At 43.5% G+C, this 15712-nt stretch overlaps 1 protein-coding gene across 3 annotated transcripts in view; it reads left to right on the top strand.

Moving 5' to 3' along the window:
* FAM173B (family with sequence similarity 173 member B) overlaps positions 1-14640 on the top strand; it is a 15075-nt gene extending 435 nt beyond the window's left edge. Inside the window, exons 2-5 of one of the 3 annotated variants that reach the window (XM_006915866.3) lie at positions 4890-5179; positions 6675-6812; positions 8062-8112; positions 14423-14640. In XM_006915866.3, coding sequence (XP_006915928.2) covers positions 4890-5179; positions 6675-6812; positions 8062-8112; positions 14423-14593 — 650 coding nt within the window. In that variant the 3' untranslated portion in view covers positions 14594-14640. Of the gene's footprint in view, positions 1-4889; positions 5180-6674; positions 6813-8059; positions 8113-8592; positions 10886-14422 lie in introns of those variants that run through there. The other 2 variants (XM_015592465.2, XM_015592464.2) reach the window with 2 other exon arrangements.
* Positions 14641-15712: the final 1072 nt, after the last annotated feature.

Below are 15712 nucleotides of genomic sequence, written 5' to 3'. Positions count from 1 at the left end.
GCGCGCAGTGCTTGTGCGCGCCGCGCCTGTCCGCCCTTCGGTGCCTGCCCGGGTGCCCTGTCGTCAGGTCGCGGGCGCGTTGGCTGGTCCTTGGACCCCGCTGCCCGGAACTGTTCTGAGCGCTTTCAGATGACTAACTCACTAGTCCTCGGCAAGCTCTTATGTGATTTAGGTGCTGCAGTTAACTCTGGCTGGCTGGGAATCACAGCGTTACCATTTTACTAGCTGTCTTTGGGGCCAGTGACTTGACCTGTTTGTGCCTCAGTTACCTTGTCGGCAAAAATGGTAGTAATGTATCTTATCTACCTTACACAGCTGCCGTACGGATTCACAGAGAACAGTGCCTGGCTCTTACCAAGCTCTGTTTAAGTAAAACCCATTTTGCACGAATGGTCCAGTAACTTGCCCAGCCTTATGCAGCTGGTTAGGAAGAAGCAAAATTGCGCCAAGGGTCCCGCTCTGAAACTCTGGGGGGTGCCTCGGAAATCTGGCAACCCTAACTGAATAGTCTCTGGTCCTCCAAGCCCCTTACACTGCTTTTTCTTCAGCGCCCTGATCACGACCTAATGTTTTATGGGCTTAGATTTATTTGTCATGGCTTTCCAGCTTCCCCGCTCCTAGTTGACATAGAACACGACTTACCCTTGTTGTATTATTATTCTAAGCCTTTATTAGATGGTCAAATGTTGCAACGTACGCCTATTATAACATTTAATTAATCCTGGCCTGAAAGTCAAGAACTGGCCTTGTTACTGGGTGGTTGGTGATCGTTTAACCCAGTGCTTGGCCCACTTTCAGGACAGAGTGATGATCCAAGGACTTTGTAGATTTTGGAGTCAGGCCTCACTTCGCTTTCACTTGGTCACTTCTGTCTTTCCTCATTCAAAATGGTGACTTCTGCCATCTCTGGCTCATTAGACTTGTCGAGTATAGGAAAGGTCTAATGATGTTCTCCATGGTGTTTGCTTTTAATTTTAGTTCCTGTCTAAACACGGAAAAAAAGGTTTTTCCTAGTATCAGCAGATGCTGTATACCGAAGGACATAAATGATTTTAGACCAGTACAGGAAAGGCTTCTTAAGGGACCAGAAAAATACGTTAAAGGGACATAAAATATATACTGTAGTTTTTCAACTAGTATGCAAATGCAGATATACAATAGCCGTTAAATATTGTGACATTCAAATACAAACCCCACTTTAAACACAGGTGGCAGTTCACGATTTCAAACAGGCCTGTTCTTCCTGGTCTTTTTCCTTTGGCTTGAGCTTGGATCAGAACCCTGTGTACCTTTTTGTACATCTCAGTCACTGCCGCTAGCTTTAGCTGACCCAAATCTGTCCCTGAAAATTGAAATTTTCAACCATTATCAGAAGTCAGTAACCAGGCAAGCGTGGAGACACAGAAGTTACCCTCTGTGGGTCCTTTTTTTCAGATTGACTCCCTCCAAGCGCTCAACAAAAATAGCCACCTGTCGCCACAGTTCTCATGTGCTGGAATGGCTTGGTGTTCCAAAGAGCACATCTGACAGAGATCTCTATCATTTATTTGTAACGTAGTAAATAGTCTTATGAATCTAAACATGTTCCATTAAAAGAATTAGAAATTTGTAGAAACAATCTCGATTTTAGTTTCAAATCTTCAGGGAATGGTTTTCACTGATAAAAATCAATACTTTTTTTTATTGACTAGAGGTAACAGTGTAGTCATATATTGGATTTACAGAGTAACTTTAAAAGCTCGTACAAATTTTTGTGAAGTTGAAAGACTTGCAGGTGTAAACCCTTGTGACAGAACATTTACTGATTGCATCAAGGGACGCTACTGCTGGTGTTGCTGTCCGTAAAAACACAAATATTGTGATTTTGCTCAAAAAGTGTCATTCCAGTGCACGAGAGTGAAATACACATTTAGCCTGGCATCGGGGTCCCCCACCAGCCTTCCTGCTCTCTCCCCGACTCTGCTCAGCTGCCAGTTCGCCACCTTCTATGCCTTAGTGCATGGCTCCCTCACCCTCGTGCACACTCACATTCTCTGCCAATGCCATCCTGGTTCCCTGTTGGGACCAGTCATTCCTCCACCTCCCCCTATATTTCTATAGTGTTTTCTACATGTTCTAGCATTTCTCACAACCTGCCTTGTATCTGCTTCACCTGGACCCTGCACACACAGGTTAGATGGGAGGCCCCGAAGATGGGAGCTCTTTATTATATCTTTCGCTGGTCCACAAGGGTACAAGTCTACACAGGTGAAATAGAATCTGGGTTGTCTGGTCACGTTTGTCTAATCAACTGTCTACCGGCTTCTGCTGACTAGAGAGACTGCCCATTAAAGGACAAACGGGTAAACAACCTGTGGTATGTCCATGCAATGGAATATTATTTGGCCATAAAAAGGAATAAAACATGAATCCATGATACAATGTGAATGAATCTTAAAAAAGACTGCCTACCGACCACTTTCATGTGATTCTACTCCTATGAAAGTCCAGAGTAGGGCCTATGCAGACAGGAGGTAGACGACTGGTTCCTGAGAGCTGGGGTGGGGGTGAGGGTGGGGGGGTGAGAGGGAGAATAGGGGCGGGTGACAAGGTTGTAAAAGGTTGTGTTTCTTGAGGTAATGAAAATGTTTCCAAATTGTATGTGTGGTGATTGTTACAAGTATCTAAATATGCTAAAAACCTTTGAATTGTACATATTAAATGGGCAAATTGTGTGGTATATGAATTATATTTTGAGAAAGCCGTTAAACATTGATTCCTCTCCCCCCATAGTATTGAGAATATTAATAGTGCCTGATAGTCATCACTTACTCTATCAGGCCTGTGCTGAGGGCTTTGTAGGCATTACTTGTTTAACTGTCCCAGTAGCCCTCTGAGGATAGCAGTATTCCTGAGTCATACAGGTGAGGAATCTCAGCCTTAGCAACAACTTACCTAGTGTCACACAACTAGTTAAGTTCTCAGAATCCAGAACTGTGTCACTCAAACCCTCTTAACCACTATGCCACATAGTTGCAGTGCCACAGGATTACTTTATACAAGGCATGCGAGGCATGGCACATGTGCTCTGACTGTTTAAAAAATATTCAGATGCACGAATGACGACCATTGTAGCATATAAGGTCTTTCGTATGATGCTGGAAAGTATATGAAAATGTATAGCAAACTTTTGCTTTCTATCAAACACTGTCACCTTCCTAAACTTCCATTTTACCACCCGCACCAGCAGTGGACTTTTGTTGTTTCGGTTTCTGAGTCAGTTTCCACTATGAACTAGTTTTGAAACTCACTTTCGGGGACCTCAGGCATCAGGAATTAAAAAGCCACACTGAACGGGAGATGCTGGTGGTTGGTCAGCTGCCCTGCAGCAGGACTCACTGCTGTGGGCCAGCTTTTGGTGTGTCCTGTGTTCAAATTTGTACGCCAAAAGTTGTAACAGATCATTTCAGGAGAGGTAGGTGGCACAATGGCCCCCCAGGTAGGTCCACGTCCTAATCTCCAGGCCTTGTGAGTCAAAGGTTGTGAGTATGTTACATGAGAGATTTCGCAGATGGGATTAAGTTAGGGACTTTGAGATGGGGAGATTATCCTGGCTTGTCTGAGTGGGCCCAGTGCCATCACAAGGCTCCAATACAGGACTGGGCACAGCGGCAGCCCCTGGGAGCTGGAAAAGGCGATGCTGGCAGACTCATCACACCCGGGAGCCTCTAGAAGGAACGCGGAGCTGCCGGCCCACTTTAGTTCACTTCCAGAACCGTGTGATAGTAAATGTGTGTTGTTTTCACCCACTGAGTGTGTGGTCATTTACCGCAGGTTGTGGACACTAAGCCAGTGGGCCTTTTGAATGGCTTGTTAGTTACGGAAACTGCAACGTTAATGCTTTTGAATGATAAGAATCTGTGTCCTCTTCCTCCTCCCTTTCCCTCTGGAGTCCTGTGATATTCACCTTTGCTCCTCAACTCGATGGTGGGCCGCTTCAGGGTGGAAGGTCTTGTTCCCTGGGGGGTTCCAGTACCAGGCACAGTCCTTCACCTTTGATTCTCACAATGACCTCATAAACCCCACTTTTTCAAATGAGGAAGACGAGGCTCAGAGAGAGAGGTGTGTGGGGTCCTGACCACAACAGGCTCCAGCTCTTACCTGTGGGGCTGTGGTGGTTAATCAATTTCAATCTAAAAAACTTGAGGTCTTATGAATACGTTTTAAAGGGTAAGACTCAGGAGGTAGCTATAAAAAGTACCATTCATTTCCCTGTAATCAGTGTTTGGAATTTTTTTGCTTTATTTTGTGCCCATGATAGCACTGAAATGATTATTTTATTTTTCTTTTTGGATCTGCTTTAAAAATCTATTACCATACTTATTTAAGATTTTTAGTAAAACCTATTTTTGTCTCCTTTGTTACTTCAAAATTCTATTGTGTCACTGTATTAGAGAGATGCCTGACCAATTTTGATGCAAAATCCTTTCATCCTATTTGAAATAGAGTAATAGACATTTTCATGCTTATTTGTTTATGAGGCTTTGTTCCGAACCATAAAAATATGGAGTTCATGGTTAACATTTGTATTAATAGATATGGAATTCATAAAATACCCAGTAGGTATGAATATACTGTTTTCTAAGTTTTACTCCTAGAGACAAAAAAAAAAAAAATGTTGGAAAGAAAACATTTTAGTTTTCCACCGGTATCAGATAATTTTCTCTAAAACACGTTAGTTCATGGAATTTAGAACTCATTGTAGAATCCTGCATTTGTAATTTAAATACTCAGATAATTTATCATTCTTTGAAAAGCATGAGTTTATTTGTCAGTAAGAATCATAAAAATGCTGCCTTGGATTTCAGATTTGATGCTACCTTTATATTTTCCGCTCGCTCTCAACCTAGGCACACCCCCAGGAACACTTAAAGAAGGAAGTCAGTTAGGAGATGTCCTGCCTACAAGCCTCGAAGCCAACGGTTTGAAGAAAAGCAGTTGGGGACTCTTATTTCCCGGGATCGTCGGTGGGGCACTGGTGGCTGTGTATGCTGTGGCCACACCATTTATAACTCCGGCCCTCCGAGCAGTCTGTGTGCCCTTTGTACCTGCGACCGCAAAGCAGGTCGAAAATGTCCTGAAAGCGTTGCGAAGCCGGAGGGGGCCGCTCGTGGACGTCGGCAGCGGCGACGGGCGGATTGTGAGTTACGCTAAGACGTTCAGGTTGGGAGCCAGAATCGTTAAAATTTGTTTCGTGTTTCTTGTGAGCTTTATGCAAAGACTCGCTCAGTCTGACAGTTCAATAAAGCAGTTTAATTTTGTGTTTGTTTGGCTGAACTATCAAACCCTCCAGCATGAATTTGGAATTTACATTTTTCAGATTTAATTTTTTTCTTAAAGGAGAAAATGCTCTGTAGATATGCCAGTTAAAAAGGACCGGTTAATTGGTAATTATTATATTGCCTGTTAAAAAACTTGGGCCAATAGAGGTGGCATAACTAGAAAAACTTGTTAAATCATCTTTTTTTTTAATGTTTGTTTATACTTGTATAATTTCTGTGGGGTAATAGAGTTGAAATAGGGCAGAGCCAGTGCGTTAACCTCCACTTATCCAAAGGTTAGACTTTTAATGACCTCAGCTCACTTTGACCCCAGCTGAGAACCTGTAAGAAAAGACTCAAGGCCACTACTGGCAAACAGGTGTCCCAGAGCATGATCCTCCACAGGCAAGGTGGCACCGTTGTAGGCCTCCATCAAATGATGAGCCGAAAAGTGAGGCTAGCAGTATGCAAGCCTGCTGTTCTGGAAACAGCGTGGAGACCAGCAGGCCTCAGTGTGTTTCGCCAGCTCCTGCAGACGTGGGCCCTGCGTTTCCATCATGGTAACCTAGAATAATCAGGGAGAGGTAAAAAAGTGCCTTTAAGAAATCTGGAGATGTGTGTATTAATCAGGAGGAAGTTTTAAAATCCAGATTTGATGTTTTATACATCCAAATGGTATCTTTGTGGTTCCTTCTTAAAAGAGGCGACACCATAGTTACTTGGGAGATTACCTTGGGTGGGACAGCGTTTTCAGGGATGTTCCCTCGAAGAGTGGTGGCAAGACCAAATGAGCAGGGAGACCCCAAGACCAGCCCACCCTCCCTGTCACCTTGCAGAGGCAGGTGGCATTCTACAGTTGACTTTATTCTGACTTGTTCTGTTTTACCTGCATCCAGTTTTCAGTGAACTATCGTAAACACCAAGGAGACGTGTAATTAATTGCAAGTTCTTTATTGACAGGTTATTTTTATTGCCTATTACAACTAGCTCACAGTTCATTGTCCCAGGCACATTTACTTCTGCTACTGCTGTGCTATCTCTGGAGAGAGACGGTGGGCTTTCAGCAACTTTGGTTGGCCAATCCAGACTTAATGATGTAGTTGTCCAAAGCAAACTTGACAGTCTGTTCCGATGCTCGGGGTGAAATCTTTGACAAAAACATGAAAACCGAGTTTAAATTGGCTGGCATTATCTTGCCCATAGAGCTATATGACTTTAGGGATCTATCTTCAAGTGCTGTCTTGAATGAAGGAGGAGCCTTTCGATGGGCCGTTTTACGATTATAGAGAATGTGAAATGGGAAGTATTCATATCCTTTGACCGTGTAAGTTGATGCTTTTCTTATCCTGAGTGAACACTGGCCTCTTTCTGCAGGTGATAGCAGCTGCAAAGGAAGGCTTCGTGGCTGCGGGTTATGAATTAAACCCGTGGCTGGTGTGGTACTCCAGGTACCGTGCTTGGCGAGAAGGGGTACAGGATTTGGCCACATTTTATATTTCAGACTTGTGGAAGGTACGTAAGGCAGAGAGCGGGCCTAGAAACTCCAACCAAAACTTTGTAATTCATAATTAGTATGGTTGAAAACTGAAAAATAATTAAAATACAAGTGTATATTTCAGCACAATGAAATGTGAACGCCTTTCAGATGGATAGATTTGCAGATCGACTCTGCCTTAGCGTAGAAGCAAGAGGTTTATGACATAATAGGTCACGTGAATTCCAAGAATTTATTTGCTCAATTAAACAAGTTCTCATTTCCGTTGATTACAGAATGATGAGATTTTTTTTTTCATTTCATTTGGAAATCTCATAAATTGTAATATAGGCATTAACTTGTTAAAGTCATTCTTGGTAAATAGTAGACTGTGTGTGTGTGTGTGTGTGTGTGTACACACATGCACGTGTGTGTATTTAGAGGGAGGCAGAGAAAAGACACCTCCAACCATGCTGTCATGGTCCTTCCTCGTCTTCAGAAGTACAGGATACTTCTAAGTTTATTTGTGCTGTGGAAAAAAAGGCCCTGTAATTTTGTTTTGGGAATGCTCCTTAGATGCTTTCTCTTAAATAAGAATTGCCCATTTTAATATCGTCATCAGTGCTTGCATTCTTTTATACCATGTATACATAAATGATCTCTCTGTGGAGAAAATAAGACTTTTATTTGGCAATAAGAATTTTGACTGGCAAAGCACTTTTTCCCCCAGGTTTTTAACTAAAGATCATTTTATTGCATTTTTTACTTATTTCAGAGAAGAGGAGGGAGACTAGAGTTTTAAGGATGGTTCAACATGAAAAACAGGTGGTCCTGAGCTCCCTCGAGTGCCTGTGAGGCTGCTTTGGTGTAGAATAGGGTAGCGTGGACCAGGGGCACAGACGGCTTGGGGCCAACTGGCTCGGCCACCAGCTGGTCACTGGACGAGTCACTGGCCTTTCTGATGGATGACCCTTGGGGCAGGCCCTGCATGGAGTTGCTGTGAGATGAGATGAGGTGACTTACGGGGAAGCATTTGGAAAACTCGTGGATTAAACTAAGGAACGAAAATGAGCGCATGATGTTTTCCTTGTGAAATCCTAAACGGGCCTGTGAAACCTGCTGTTTGGTGAAATGGGAAATTGCTACTCATTTTGAAACAAAAGTTAAGCTGGATGTTTGGCTTTAAAAAGTTAATCTGAAAATTATATAATTGTATTAACCAATGTTACCCCAATAAACTTAATAAAAAAAAGTTAATCGATGAATTGTTTCTCCCCCCTCCTTTAGGTTACCTTTTCGCAGTACTCAAACGTCGTTGTTTTTGGGGTGCCTCAGATGGTGAGTATGCACTCGCTGGTTTTAGTTTGTGAAGGCCCTTCCAGCCCTAACAGAGCACCTCTCTGTGGCCTGCTCCCCCTGTGCAAAATGACAGCCTCCCATAGATCCTGAGGGAACACTGGATTTCACTTCGTTGGTTACACAAAATACTTCAGGGCCTTAAAAGTTTAATCGTAAAAGATTCAGTCATATTTTAAAGCTTTTGCTTCAGATAAAAATCTCAATTATCTATCTAAGCCCTAAAACTTCCAGTCTGAAAACTGCTTCATGAGCTCCCAGTGCCTCACGCAGTTGGAGATTTTCACGGTCACTCACTTCCATCCAGCTGAAATCACTTGGGGAAGTTAATGGGATGTTCTCTCTGAATTGATCATTCCTCCGATTTTGCAATAAGATAATTTTCAGGGCGAATGAGCACTGACTAGTTTCAATTGACCTCAGATGACTGATTTGTACTGAACTTTGATTATATACTTTCAGAAGTGAAAATACCACAGCATCGTAACGGTCCTAAATTTAGCCATTGGAGAGATGACCAGGAAGGGATGCGTTTGCTGTAATTGTTGGTTTACAGACCATGTAAAGAAATCCCTTTTCGCTTTCCAAAGTCTGTAATTGCAGCCATAATAATCTTGGAGAAATTGGATGTTTGCTGAAATGCCACTATAAAACTGATGTGGTTTTCAATTAAAAAGAAATTTCCTTTTTTTATTCTGTTTTCTTATTCATACCTTAATTTTTGTATAAGATATTTCAGTACTTGTGAAATTTATTCATACCGTTAGAAACTTCAGTGCAATGCCATTTTATTTTTTGAAGTCAATTTAGAAGTGTTTTTGTTACATATTCTTGAAAGTGTCAGGATTCTATATGTTCATAATTCTCCATAAGCCTAAAGTGAAGGCGAAGCCTGGGTGCCTACACTTTTGATGTAGAAATAAAGGGTTGAAGGCAGTATCCTTGGTGATTAAAAAAAATACTTTGGGATCGTAGACTTGCTATGCAATTTGATGGTTATTTACTACTTATTATGATGGTTGGACATTCCTTCAGAATGATTAGCATTTGGGGGCAAATAACTTTAATTTGAAATGCATGCTTTCTAAAAACAGTGTGGTATCTATTGGGACTTCCATGCAGTGTTGAGCGTCCAGATGATGGCCTGAGATGTGAGCTTATGAAGCCACGGCAGCTCTCTCTCAGCAGGGGGCAGCAGTGGCCTTTGGTAGTCACTGTCACCACATAAGTTGTGGGCTCCAACTCCTTGTGCCTCTGACCATGTTTGAGGATTGTCAGTTTTTGGAGCCGTTCACTCAGGGGAAATAAGAGTCCTATTATTCTGATCAACACTCCTGCAGTTATTGTCCAGTCTTCTGTACACAGAGAAGTATTAAATAAGGAACGTGTAGCAGTTCACTGTCCTCAAGAAGGAGAAGGGCAGCTGCCACACGGGACGCACTCACGTGCCTCGGAGTGCCGGGTCCAGCGCACTTGCGGGTTTCCGTGCCAGTGGATGAGGATCGTGGCTGCAGAGGGCCTGGGCAGCTCCTGTCGGCCTGGAGGCCTGGTGCCCCGTGTGGAGGGCCCAGCTCTCCACCCTCATCAGGCTTTGCCTGCGTGGAGGCCTGAGCGAGAGCAGGCGCGCTGGCCAGGGAACCCTCGGTCACTCTGTCAGCGCTGCAAAGCCCTTTTACCTGCCCGGGCCCGTCACTCTGTCCCCTGTGAAAACGCGTTTCCCTTCCCTGAGCACGGGTCAGTGTTCTGGTCCGGCTTAGGTGGCTCAGCAAAGCCAGAGTACCATGCAATGTCTCGGGCTCAGCAAAGCCAGGGTGCTGTGCCGTGTCTCGGGCAGCTGAAGCACATGTAGGTCATGAGAGGGCCAGGAGGACGTGTGGGGAACTTCAGAGGGAGAAACCTTGTCACAAACCCTCACCCTGCTTTTGATGCTGGACCGATCATTTGTGACAGCTGTTTGCAGTCAGAGTTCGAAATCAGAGGTGCCCTAAAAATTTCACTGGTCTGCATCTAACAAAGTAGTAATGAGAGTCACATTTGGACCTGGCAGCCCAGCAGTAGGGTTGTAAATGCCCACACTTAAGACGAGTTTATGTACCATGAGCATCTTTTCAAAATGGAGAACAGATCACCTGTGTCCCTGTTGAAAACCCTCTGTGACTTCTTGCTGCTTAAAAGCAGCGAGGGTAACGCCCAACCCCTCCGCATGGCCCTGAGGCTCCCCCAGCTCTGTGCGCACCAGCCCGGGGCCTCCCTTGGGCCCCTGGACTCCACGGAGTGCGGGGCCCTGTCCTCCCCTGACTTCAGTCCCCAGCTCTAGGCCTAGTTGGCGAACACCTATTGACCCTCGTGGTCAAATGTCTTTTCCTCTGAGAAGCTGGCCCCGACCCCCCCAGGGAGCCGAGCCCCAGCGCCCCTCTTTTCCATTCGTGCAGCGCCTGCTCCCCTCTCCTTAGACGGGGCAGCGAGTATTTCCGGGCGTGATGGCTTTGGTGGTGTTTGCTCAAACAAAGGCCACGTTTGTGTTCGCCACCAGACCTCCAGCATGGCAGCCTCGGCAGAGTGACGCTCGGGAAGTATTTGTTAAATGGATGAGTACTTATGGCATAAACATACCCATTAAGTACATGTCTCCCAGTGGGCTATTAAAGTTCATAATTTCGAAGAATGACTAATATAATTTTGGTTATGAATCCTGTTATGAATCAATGGATGAAAATATCACCATGTTCTGATAAAGAAATGATTTGCGATTGAATCATTTATCCTTCATTCATTCATTTGACCAGTATTTATTCATGGCCCACTTGGGATGCTTCAGGGGATGAGAGAGAATCATCTCTGCACTGGGTGCGTCTGTGCTAGTGGGGCGAGCAGATACCAGGTGAGATGCCTGATAAACTGTCTACAGTAGAAAGGGGTAGGTGCTGTGCAGCAGGGACTGTCCCTGATCAGGGACACGTGGAGGTGGGGGAGGGAGCTGTGCAGCTGGTCTGAAGGGGGGAGCGGAGGACCTGGCAATTAAGTGCTGAGGGGTGTGAGCCTGTTGGATTCCAGGAGCAGCAGGGAGGTGAGTGAGCGGAGGGAGGGGGAAAGGGGGTTGAGATGGGAAGGACACTGGGCCCTTGTAAGGCGGGAGCCATCGTGGGTTTGAGTAGAGGAGCGGAGGAAACCAGGGGTGCCGAAAAGGATCGCAGGCCACCGTGGGGGGAGGGAAAGTTGTGAAGGGTGACTCTCAGGTTTCGGTCTGAGCAACTGGAAGTTTGGGGTCACCATTTGTGAGCTGGGGAAGATGCAGGCAGAGTGGCTTGGGAACAGATCAGGAATCCCAGGTGGCCTGTGCCATTTGCCATGTGTGTGGGGGTGTCAGGTTGGCAGTGGTGGATAGAGGAAGTTTGGGGCTCAGGAGGGCTGACTGGGGGTCACGTTTTGCCCCCGGAAGGAGTTGGAGCACAGGGGTGGCTGAGATCACCCAGGCTGAGGGCGGAGCCATCCAAGGCCTGAGCTCTGGCCTCTGACAGATGAGGGACACCCAGCAAAGCACTCTTGAGAGGAGGAGGTCCCGGAGGAGGAAAGCCGAGGGTGAGTTACCTGGAAACCAAGTGAAGCCAGTGCTTCAGGGAGGAGGGAGTGACCAGGTGGCTCAAAGCTGTTGATGACCATAGCTAATTTGTCTTACATGCCTTTGAGCTGGTTTCAGCTTATGTTTAAAGTTTTGAAGATGTAATTAGAATACGATGAGTGCGTTTCACTTTGAAGCCTGTAATTGTATGAATAAGTTTGAATTCCATTAGACAGACACGACACATCACCGCTTCTCTTTGTGTGTGATATCAAGACCCAGATTTGTTGCATATTTCTGTGTCATTTAGTCAGTTAATTTCTTATGATTGAAATAGCTCCTTTTCATTTTAGGTTTATCTTGACTTAGCATATGACAGTCATTTGGAAATAAAAGAAACTAAAAGAGAAAAGAATAATAGTAATATGAATATGTTTTCAATTACCCTTTTTACGAACACAATTACCATAAGAAACCCCTGATATTTTGGAGAAACACATATTGCCTCATTCTTTGCTTGCTTAATTTTTCCCTCAAGGAACAAAACTTTTTCTGTTTTAAAGTCATGTTTTCTTGGCTGTTTAAAGAATAGAAATATTCCATCCTTAATGAAATTTATTCTTTGTTATCTTGGTATTGATTTTAATGAAGAATCAGAATTTTGGCTTACTCTGGCCATAGTTCATGTAGAGGAGTTTTTCCAAGCCACGTTTTAAAGGAATAAAATCTCCATAGAAGTATCGTCGATTTGTTTGTCTTAGTTGACTGTGGTACTTTTCAAGGGAGCGGTTTTTGCTCAGATCTTGGTTTCTAAATAGCATATCCCACTCGGAGGATACACGAATGTGTGAGAAATGGCAGACATGGGGCTGAGGAAGGGAAGATACAAAAACCTTGAACATTGTGTTGTAGCAGAATGTAAGACGTGCTCCAAATATTTGATAGGGGCTTGTCCAGAAGAAAGAGAAGCCGCTCGAAGAGCCTCCCAGTGTCCAAACTGGGACAACGTGACCATTAGAATAAACGAGACAGTAGTGGGTTATCACCGATTGAATGAAACGAGAGTCTAGGGGTTCATACAGAGATAGCCGGCTATGTAGAGAGAGAGACGGGGAGCCCTTCCTTGCAGTAGAATGTAGAATTTCATCCAGAAGGAATGACGGAGTTAGCAAATCTACACTTTGCAACCATTATAGTAAAAATTGACTCAGGCCAGGATCATCAGTGAATGCCACATCTAATGGGGGGACAGCTCGATGAGTAACAGGATATGTACATCCTCTCAAGGTGTTTCCTGACAAATTACTCATTGTAGAGGAAACATAGTGACCACACTGTGGAGACACCAGATTCCACCTTACCCAGTAGTGACTGTCACCTCCAAAGCAGGAAGACCTGTGGGCATGACTGTGGGGTCCTGAGCTGTTCACAGCCCCACTTATTGGTACTGCCGAAGACTCACATGCCGTGTTGTCACCAGCAAATGTAAGAGGTCACCCAGGTGAGGGCCATTTGGAAAAATAACTCCCGTATTTTTAAAGGATGTTATTGTCGGAGACAAAGCTGGAGGACCTGTCAGATTAAAGGAGAGCGAGGAGACAGCGAACTGCAGTCTGGGGTCCTGGACTGGGGACGGGCGTCATAAAGGACGTAATTGGGACGTTTATTTCATTGGACTATAACGTTATGTTTCCTGAACATCATACTGCTGTGGCTGTTTCTTAGAAAATATTTTCTTAGAAGACACTGAAGCATCAAGGAATAAAGGGGCATGTTGTTTGCAGCTCATTCTCAAATTACAAAAAATTCGAGAAGGGAAGAGGGCAAACTGGATAAAGCAAATATGACAAACCTAAAATTCACGAACCTGGGTAAAGGTGTATGGGAGTTCTTTGTTCTATTCTTGTGACTTTTCTGTAAATTTGAAATTGTTTCAAAATAACAAAAGAAAGAAGTGGAAAGAATATTCTTGGAGGTGAAAGTGGTAATATGTTTTTAGGACCTGAAGATAAACTTTTAAGTGATTGTTAATTCGCTGATGTCATTACGATGGGAGTACTTTTACAACCAATAAAACGCTTTCTTCACAGGTAGATTGGTAATAAAATGATACTGAAGTGATAAGAAGATTTTACTTTTTATAAGTTAGGCCGACTAGCAAGAAATTATCAGTAGATATAGATGTATTTTTTAGAAAATACGAAATATTTCATTATGAATGTGTATATTTTTCACAGTCTAATTCCATTTTATTGATGCTAGACGGTATTGATTTTAAGATGCACCTTTGCTGTTGAGTAAGAAAAAAATATTGCCATTTATTCTAAGACAATGTCAATTGTAAGATTGCAGAAATGTTAAAAATGTGGAAAAGTATGTGTTAAATGATTGAGACATAGTAGATTGAAATGTTTAGGTGGGTTAATAATTTAAATCTGCTTCTCATTTTAATTATTGCCACGTCATGATTTTAGTTAGAAAACCAGAAACCTGTGATACACATGTGCTAAAATTGACATATTTCATAATTGATACTAGAAGTTGTTCTTATAACTGTTAATAGACTTCTGTATTTTAACAGGTTGTTTGTTAATGTATTTATGCCGTGAAGTGATCTTTTTTACAATGAGCGATTTTTGCACAGATCTTTTCGGGTGGTCAATACAGAAGGACATTTGGGAATCACTTCTTCTGAATCACTGTTCCCTGACATAATGGCTGTCATGTCCACAGATGCTGCACTTGGAGAAGAAATTTGAGCTCGAGCTTGAGGGTGACGCTAGAGTCATCGCTTGCCGGTTCCCCTTCCCGAACTGGACCCCGGACCAGGTCACCGGAGAGGGGATAGATACCGTGTGGGTGTATGACGTAAGCACTTTTAGAGGAAGCGAAAAGAGGCCCTGAAGGTCGATGCATTTCCAGTCATTAAAGTATAAAATTTATTGAGAGTGTTTTTCTGAAGTGTCAGTGGTCTTTGGTTTTACAGACTTACAGCTATGTGTTTAGCAATGAATATGTTTTTGTTTGGTATGGGATGAGAAATTACTGTCATTTTCCCTAACTTTTGGAGGAAACAGAGAAGAACAGGTTTGAAGTCCCCTTTTATGGCTTAGTCTAAAAAAACGTGCTTACAGCTTTTCATGCACTTGGAAGTATGAAAATACGAGTAAGTGTTGGGTCGCGTCGATGGGTGGGCAGCATGTTGACAGTGCTTCACGTTACAAAGAATGCGATTTCATGTCGCAGATGAGAAGAAATGATTTTAAAGGGGGGTATGTGTTAGTGAACGTTCCCAGTTCCTTATAACTTGATTCATCCTTAAGATTTATCTCTTTCTCCTCTGAACGTCATGGCAAAATTAATTTTCTAAAGGATTTAGAGAGGCATTTATTAGGAATAATTTGTTCCAAGGCTAGGTGAATACCGTATTTTATTGAATCTAAGATATGTAAGTGTGTATATTTGTGTATGTATACATCCTCATTTTAATATTTCTGAAATTGTGACGTACCTTCCAGCTGATGGTGTTTTATAGCCGTAATGGGCAGCGTTGTACGCCATCGGCTGCCATTGATGGCATCTCAGATTTGATGAAACAGGGCGCTCAGAGGAGACACGTGGCACAGTGGAGTGGTTGGCAATGATTTAATCCGCGATCATGGACTTCAGACTAAGCCGGCCTGGGTTCGGGTCCGTCCTGGCCCCTCAGCAGGAGGCCGCGGACAGTGGCTTGCCCTCTCGGAGCCTTGGTTTCCCGAGTAGCTGTGTCTTTTGTGTAATGATACACTGAAGTGGGGACTGGGGACCAATTCGTAAAACTCATGGTGTATAGTCTTTGGTCTGTAAATAGTATTTGTTATTTTAAATGCTAATGAAAAGCTTATTCACAGAAGTTGCACATTATTTCTGCTAGTCGCTTCTTTTATGAAAGCAGCCATTTATTTAATATTTCTCATTTATGAGAAGGGACTTGAACAATTTAAATAAAGACAAGTTAAGGAAAATCTTTGAATGTGAGTAGAC

The sequence above is a fragment of the Pteropus alecto genome, unplaced genomic scaffold, assembly GCF_000325575.1.
Source record: "Pteropus alecto unplaced genomic scaffold, ASM32557v1 scaffold66, whole genome shotgun sequence".
NCBI classification, from domain to species: domain Eukaryota; kingdom Metazoa; phylum Chordata; class Mammalia; order Chiroptera; family Pteropodidae; genus Pteropus; species Pteropus alecto.
The sequence above is the reverse complement of the archived record's forward strand: the minus strand, read 5'-3'. Positions and strand labels throughout refer to the sequence as shown.